At 44.4% G+C, this 8,266-nt stretch overlaps 1 protein-coding gene across 1 annotated transcript; it reads left to right on the forward strand.

Moving 5' to 3' along the window:
• The first annotated feature begins 4,237 nt into the window (after positions 1-4,237).
• LOC105032342 (uncharacterized) lies at positions 4,238-7,667 on the forward strand. The gene is made up of 4 exons (XM_010906774.3): positions 4,238-4,965; positions 5,068-5,464; positions 5,592-5,824; positions 6,549-7,667. The coding sequence occupies exons 1-4, from the start codon at positions 4,818-4,820 to the stop codon at positions 7,379-7,381; spliced, it is 1,611 nt and encodes a 536-aa protein (XP_010905076.1). The 5' UTR covers positions 4,238-4,817; the 3' UTR covers positions 7,382-7,667.
• Positions 7,668-8,266: the final 599 nt, after the last annotated feature.

Here is an 8,266-nt window from a genome sequence, read left to right on the forward strand (position 1 = left end):
TTTTTTTATTTTATTTTTAGATTATATATATGTCTTAGATCTAGGGCTCGGATAGATATACATTAGATCTATTGCATATGGGATTAAAGGATTTAACCTAAATCATTTTCGCTGCTACTTCAAAAAGATTTTAAAATCTATGCATGCAACTCTACCTATTTTCTAACACATTTGTTGTGGATCTATACCTTAACCTTGGCTGGAAGGATCCTCATCTCTGATCAATCTACAGAAAATAGATGCTTAACAAGTCACATGCATACAAGTCACAAAGGTCGTCGGGTGCACTCCATCGAGCTAGTTGTGGCTGCTATCTATCCTCTACTTTTACTGACGATTTCACCTCGATCGTGGACATCCTATTTTAGCTCATCCATGGCTGACTAATTCTAAATCACTTGAGGTCAATGCGTGCTCCATGGTCTCCAAAACTTCGACTTTGGACAATCTATTATAGTTCGTCTATAACTGAGCTAAGCTCTTTACTGTCAGATCAGCCTCTCTCTCCCATATTAGGAAAGTCCAGATACAGAAGGAATCCTCCATGACTAAATCTCCCACAAAAGAAAATAAATTCTTCCTATCAATCGGTATGCCAAATTCGGAAAGCAATCATGACTCCGAGACATATATAACTTCGATTCCTCCTCTATAAATAACGGGATTTCGGGATCCTCAAAGTAAGTTCTCTATTCTCACTCTCTCCTTCTCGTTGTTCTCCATCTCCTGACTTGAACATTGGAGAATTTTCATCGGAGAATATCTCAGTAAGAATTTTTTGCAGATATTCGGATGGAGCTCCAGTGATAGCGCCACTTCGGTAATATTCACCTCGACTGTTCGATCTCAGATGTGGAGATCAGGAGCAACAATTAGGAATCTAGCTAGCTAGCTTTTCTCATACCAGAAATATTCAAACGAGGGCTATATTTGAAGTCATAAGAGTAGGATTCTAATATCTCCAAGCAAAGTGATTATCATTATGATAGAAAGTAAATCGTGATGATGATTAGATGGCACTACTCCGTAGATCTTTGCATATTCTTCCGTGACTTTTGATTTTTTTAATCTATGTAATATTCTAATCACCTAAGCTCTGCACCATGATTAACATATTCATAGTCTCACATTAAACTAATCCACGGAGAGTCAGATAAAACTAGTTAAGATTAGGAAGTGAAAAGGATATCTAGTATAAATAAAGAGAGTAAATAAATTATTCCTAGAAGAAGAGGGTTAAGTGAACCAAATCAAAAAACAAAGGATTGTTTTGAAAAAAGAAACGAGGAGAGAGGTACTGGGAAGACAGATGGAGAAATGCAAAGCATTGGTCAATGAGCATGATGATGGAGAAGGGTGGAAGAAAACCTGCCGGCTTTTTGGTTGTATCCAGTTCCTTGCAGGGCTGCTGCCATCCTTTTCACCTTTGCATGAGGATTAATTAAATTATACTAATTTGGCCCCATAGGGACTTTTTGGTAAAATAAAGTATGTGTGGTGGGACATTTTGGGCCAAAGCTTTGGAAGGAGGTGGTCTAGTCGCGGGGGTCATCGCAGAGAATCTTCAGATGAAAAAGACGAAAATGACCCTCCAGGCATGGAATAAATCTTTGGGCTATGGACCATCTATGTTCGCATTCAAATGGAAATGACATTTATTTGTTCACGGTGTGTCAAGGGTATTTCTGACATTTCATGTGATGCTGGTCTAAACTCTGCACCTTTTGCAGGATGGCTAATTATATGAAGATCATTGTTGTAATTAGCCGGTACAATGATCTTCACATAGTTAGCCAATTCTATAGAAGATTCAGAGTTTAGACCAGCATCAAATGAAGTGTCAGAAATGCCTATGACTTGGGGGGGGGGGTTTGGGGGCGGGCGCCAGTTGGGTTGAATTAGATATTGATCAAATCATACAGGAGTTGGATCAAAAATTTATTAATTTGAATTGAATAAATTTATTAAATAAGTCAAAATTCAATCTTGAACTCGAATTTTTTTATAAAACAAGCCGTCCAATTAAACCCACATAACTTATTTATTAAACAAATCAAATCAAATTAAATAGGTTACATAGATTTTTAATAAATTAAATAAATTTAAACAAGTTAAATGGATTAAATTGATTGGGTTAAATAGAATAAAAAAAAGTCCAACAAGTCTTAAATAGATTAAAAAGATCTTTAATGGATTAAATAGGCAAAGTAATTATCTAGTCTAATATTAAATGTGTCAAAATGGTTTAAATGGATCAAAACTCTAAATCTTCAACCCTTAAACAAATCTAGACAAATTGACCCATTCTTGATTTAAACTTATTTATATCAGATCCGAACCAGCTTAAAGCAGATTGTTTATGGGTCAAATTGATTGGTTGGATCATAAATTGTTACACCTATACATGATTTATACAAAAAAAAAAAAAAGATCATCAGAGTACATCAAGATCATTGTAGAAACAAACAACGTAAAAAAAGAGAAAAAGCACATTGTAGCAAGGGAAGTGGGTTTAATCTAGGTACGCACTTGTATTGCACATAATCTATACAAAGGGAACAAATATTTGATGGATTGTTAGCTTGTTATAAAACCATTGGTCTAAGATTATTGAGAATTTGATCCTTATAAGTATAATGCATATGAGATGTAGAATGTATGGTTGATGTCCAATCATTTGATTAAAAAGATCAAATGAGATGTTTTTCTCTGTGTTTTTTTTTTTTTTTTTGAAGTGTATATGTTTTTTTCATACCTGGGAGTCTTGATTTTTATTCATCGTTTTCTATTTTGAGTCCAACTAACTGATGGTAAATGCATAATGGATTTGAGAAACTTTCTATTTTAGATATATGGTCCTTTTTAATTTTTTTATTATGCAAGAATAAGCATTAAAAATGCATATCTATTGAAAGAAAGAAAATGTAAAACGAGGCTGATGACTTGTTGGCTCACGGGCAGGACAATTAAAGAGATAAATTCAAAGATGAACATACTAGAAGCTTTCGCATTGTAATTGTCAATCAAATACAAATACATGGTCAAAGTTTGGCAAGAATTGTGTGATTGACTAGCTCACAAACTATGTTGTATCAAGATAGAAGATGAATGCTGTTGGCACCATTGATGTATTTTTTAGGTCCCAAATGGTTAACAAGGAAATTTCTATTGAATTCTAGAGTCACATAGTAGGCCGCCCCCCCCCACACACAACAAGTTATGACTCTATTAAGCACTGATTAGCAAAAAAAAAAGGTCATACTTTATCTCAAGAAATAAAGAAAAGAGGTTGTTCTTTCGGTAAATATTATCCTAGAATTTATATATCAAACATCATTGAGATAGCAGTCACAGATATCAATGCTCGGAGACGTCACCAACAAAAGGAAAACCAAGTCAGTTATGACCTTCTTAATTAAAGTTTGACTAGCATAAACCTATATGTCTTCCAAGTGAGCTGAATCTCTTGTCTTTATTTTGGTAACGTTTTAGTTGTTGGATAAAAACAAAAATACCACATCTTCTAGAGCATTCTAATCCAATGTTGTGCCAAATCACCAAGCAAAGTCCACTTGGCCACCATGCAACACTGGTGCATGAACAATTAATTACTCCTCCCACTAAATAATACCATCCAAATGATATTCTTATTATCTTAATCAACAGCCAATTGGGAAAATAGACAATTAGCAGGCTATTGGTTTCAGGTTTAGCTGGGGACAAATTATGGTTGCAATAAATCAAAGCTTGTCTTACAAAAGGAAGCTACACACGTCACCATTCCAACAGTCTGTTACAAACCCGGCTAATCTCATTTAATCACCACATTAATTAAGCAGTTGGCTGCTAATACCTTCACGGCACGCGGCAACCAATCATTTGACACCCAAGCTGTTCCCTGCGCTGCACCATCCACCCAACAACCTATACAAATTCCGAAATGACATCTCTGTCCTCCATCCTTTTTTTCTATTTTTGTTGTTTAAAAAAGAACAAGAACGGTAGTCTATTGCTACACGACAAAATAGGGCGGTCGCCACTTTGCCTGACTTCCTCACGGACAGATGCCAAGACCTCCAGTGTTCCGCGTTCTTCGACACGTGTACCGCTGTGATCGCTCCATCACTTGCTAGCCGACGATGGTACACCGTCACCCCTGGTTCCCACCTCCCCCCTCCTAACCTGAGTTAACGTCACCCCCTTTTTCTCTCTCTGCTTCTTTCTTTGTCCTCGCCGCTTTAGGTTATTTATTTTATCGCTCTCTCTCTTTCCAGAGAGCCTCTCTCTCTTGAGAAATTTCTCGCAGCCGCCCGAGAAAAACTCTCTCTCTAGCTATCGCCGGCAAGCTTGCGGGCGACACCTCGATTCTGGTAGCGCGCTTCGTATCGGGTGGAAGCGTTTCGGGCTTGTCGACTCCGAAGAGGGAGCGGGAAAGTGAGCGCGTTTTTGGCGTGGGAGCGAAGCTAAACTGGATTTGCGGATCGGAAATGCCCGCTATCTAGGGGCTGATATCGGACTTTTCCGACACCGCTCCGATCTTTCCGATGCCGGTGATCGAGGTGCCGGGCCCGATCTAGGCGGCGGCCGGTTGCGGTTCGGCTTCCCGCCGTAGCGCTGAGCTCGCCTGCGGCGCCGGCGAGGTGGAACTTGGGTTGGGAGCGAGGTTCGGTTCGCGGAGTGGCTTTGGCTGGGGAAAGAACAGTGATCGAGGACTAGTAGCTGGTAAAGCTTTTTGCTTTTAGTTTCTTTTTTGTGTGGCTTTGGGGGCTCGAATCGAAGCTAGAAAACCCTAGATTTCACCTGGGAGTAGCGTGGCGATGCCGGTGGAATTGGAGAATTCTTCCGTGATGACCGTCTCCAACTCGGCCTCTGGAGAGGCCAGCGTGTCCTCCTCCGGCCAGCAGCAGGCGGCGCCGCCGCCGCCCGCTCCTGCTAAGAAGAAACGCAATCTCCCCGGAATGCCAGGTAACTCTATAGCGAGCTCAAACTCAGAAACGTAAAGACTTCTCTCTAATCTAAAGATCGCTTTTTTATCCCTATTTTTGGATGGTTTTTGTGAGATCTTAGATCCGAATGCCGAGGTGATAGCGTTGTCGCCGAAGACGCTGATGGCGACGAATAGGTTCGTGTGCGAGATTTGCAACAAAGGGTTCCAGAGGGACCAGAACCTCCAGCTGCATCGAAGGGGTCACAACCTGCCGTGGAAGCTGCGGCAGAGGACGGGGAAGGAGGTGAGGAAGCGGGTGTACGTGTGCCCGGAGCCGAGCTGCGTCCACCACGAGCCCTCGCGGGCGCTTGGCGACCTCACCGGCATCAAGAAGCACTTCTGCAGGAAGCACGGGGAGAAGAAATGGAAGTGTGACAAGTGCTCGAAGAAATATGCCGTCCAGTCCGACTGGAAGGCTCACTCCAAGACCTGCGGCACCCGCGAGTACCGCTGCGACTGCGGCACCCTCTTCTCCCGGTACTCGTCAATCAATCCTTCTTCCCAAGCTCCCATTTTTAGCCCATCCATGGCGATTCGATTCGATTCGATTCGATCCGATCGTTTCTTTGTTTTTCTCTGAAATTTGCTGTGGTTCTTCGGGCAGGAGGGATAGCTTTATCACGCACAGGGCATTCTGCGACGCGCTGGCGGAGGAAAGCGCCAAGGCGCAGACGAACAACACCAACGCCGCGTCGCCGACTGCGCCAGCGAACAAGAAGGCGGAGGAGGACGGAAAGGCGGCGCCGGCGCCGGCGCCGGAAAAGTCTTCGCCTCTGGCGGCGATTGTTGGGACCGAGTTGCCGCGCCAGCAGGTGGCGTCGTCGGAGCAGCAGCGAGGTCGGTCTAGCGCTCGCTTTCTCTCTCTTGTTGTTTGGATTTTCTTCTTTAACAACGCCTGTTCCGATTCTAATTTGGACTATTCAAGCAATTATTTATTCGAAAGAGAAGAAAGGGTAATCGCTCCTTTTCTGGATTCGTGATGGGGGGCGATTTCCATAGAGCTTTTGTCGGATTTGCTTCTCGATGCAATAAAAAACGCGTCTTTGGGTGGGATCCTGGGCGAGGCTTGTTGGAGTCCTTTGTCGGTAACGCTCGCCGAGAAGTCCCTTCTTGCGTCCGAAGCTAACCGGGGAGAGGCGAGAGAGAGACTAAAGACTAAAGACCAAAGATAGAGGGTTTACACGGAGAAAGAAAAAAGAGGTGGGGATCGGGACGGTGTTGTGTGTGTGTTTTTCTCTTTCCAAAAGGTCTCTGATTAAAACTTTCCACATGCTTTCGTTTTCCGCACGGAGCTTTCCATCTCTGCAGTCTCTAAAAAGATGATAAATATGAGATAGAGCGATGAATCCAAATCAAAAGCAGCCATGGAGATCTCCCCACCACCATCACCACCACCACCACCACCTACCTTACTCGAAATTAAAGCATCATTACTTCTCTTTCTGCTTTCCTCTTTTCCTTCTTTCCCTCTTTCCCCCTGCTCTAGTAAAAAAAAAATTCGTTTTTTTTTTTAAAGAAAAAAGACAACCTTTTGCTCTCATTTCGTGCATTATCCTTGCAGAGCCGGAGAACCCAGCCCCTGGAATGCTTCAGTACATGCCTCCTCCCCCGCCGGCGCCGGCGCCACCGCCACCGCCATCCTCCATCACCATTGGCGGCAGCAACAGCAGCGGCACCACGAGCAGCAGTGGGGGTAATAGCAGCGGCAGCAGCACCAGCCTGTTTGCAAGCCTCTTCGCTTCGTCCGTCTCCGCCACCACCGCGGCGCAGAGCACCAACTTTTCCGACCTGATCAGCGCAATGAGCCGCACCGACCGCGCCCTCGCCGTGGAGCCCCCCTCGCTGTGTCTGTCCACCAACGGCCCCGCTGCTTCCCTATTCTCGCAGCCACCTCAGGAGCGCCGCCCGTTTCATCCGCCGCCACCGCCGTCCCCCCACATGTCCGCCACCGCCTTGCTGCAGAAGGCCGCCCAGATGGGCGCCGCCGCCACCAGTTCCTCTTCCTTCCTCCGTGGCTTCGGGCTCTCAGCCTCCTCCACTCACCAGGACGGCCTCAATGACAGTAGCCTCCATTGGCATCCCCAGCAGCAACAAGTACTGGAGTCGGAGCCCGCCCCAATTTTGTCGGCCGGTCTTGGACTTGGTCTTCCCTATGAGAGCACTGCTGCTGCGGCGGCGGCGGCGCTACCTGACTTAATGATGGGCCAGCCGCCGTTGTTCGGGCCAAAGCCGGCGACTTTGGACTTCCTGGGGCTCAGTATGGGACCGGTAGGTGGTGCGGCCACCACCGGACTATCGGCGTTGATCACTTCGATCGGAGGAGGGCTCGACATGGGTGCCGGCGCAGCTGCAGCTGGCCGTTTTGGAGGAGGGAGCTCGCCGGGGAAGGCGTGAACTCCATTGGGCTTTTTTCCCCTTGAGCAGCACCAAGGGGAGTTCACTCACCAGTGGGGGCCAAGTTTTAGAAGCTGGAGATGGAGGGAGAACATTCCCTCCTTTGCTATATATTAGTTCTTTCAATCATGTTTCTTTTCTTTTGTTAGAAGGGGCCAAACAGGTTAGAAGGCTTAGATGTTCATTTCTGCTTCTTTTTTTATTTTTTTCCAAATAATTTTGTTGCTTTATTTTGTCATCTAGGTTTAAAAGATATTTTATATAAATATAATATAGTTATAGGTTATATGTGGCTGGTTGGCTGGGTGTGGATTCCATAGAGACTTCTTTTGAACTGAGTTTTTGAGATGGATGAGAGGTAGACAGCAGTCACAGCACCACCTTTGTTCATGCTGCTTCTGTAATCTGTATGTACGTAGAGAAACAACCCAGAGTTTGAAGGGTAGGAGGGAGGAAATTATGGTTCCTTCTAAAAAAACGGCGTTTTCTGTCTTTTTGCGTGCGTTTCTCTTTCTCCATTAAATTTGTTATTTCTGGGTACTTGGACTTCTTGATGAATCCATACAGTAAACGAGGTCGCTTAGATTGCTAACATGGCTCGGGGGGTGAGGCCTATCACTGTGGGATGGGGATGCTACAGTGTTATAATATTTAGTGTCAAACTATGCTGCGTGTTGGAAGCTTCAAAGATATAGAAGTAGGAACAAAGAAGGCCTTTTTTTTTTTTTTTTTTTCCTGTTGGGTCCATTGGGAACAGTGAGATAAGGCCAACTCAAGGAGACACGTGACGCCTGAAACGCTGTTAGAACTTGGAATATTTGAAGAGTCTTCTCTAAGCCACACGTTTTTTGAAGCCGAAGCGTCCTCCCCCAGAGATTGTACCAA

The sequence above is a fragment of the Elaeis guineensis genome, chromosome 15, assembly GCF_000442705.2.
Source record: "Elaeis guineensis isolate ETL-2024a chromosome 15, EG11, whole genome shotgun sequence".
Taxonomy (NCBI): Eukaryota; Viridiplantae; Streptophyta; class Magnoliopsida; order Arecales; family Arecaceae; genus Elaeis; species Elaeis guineensis.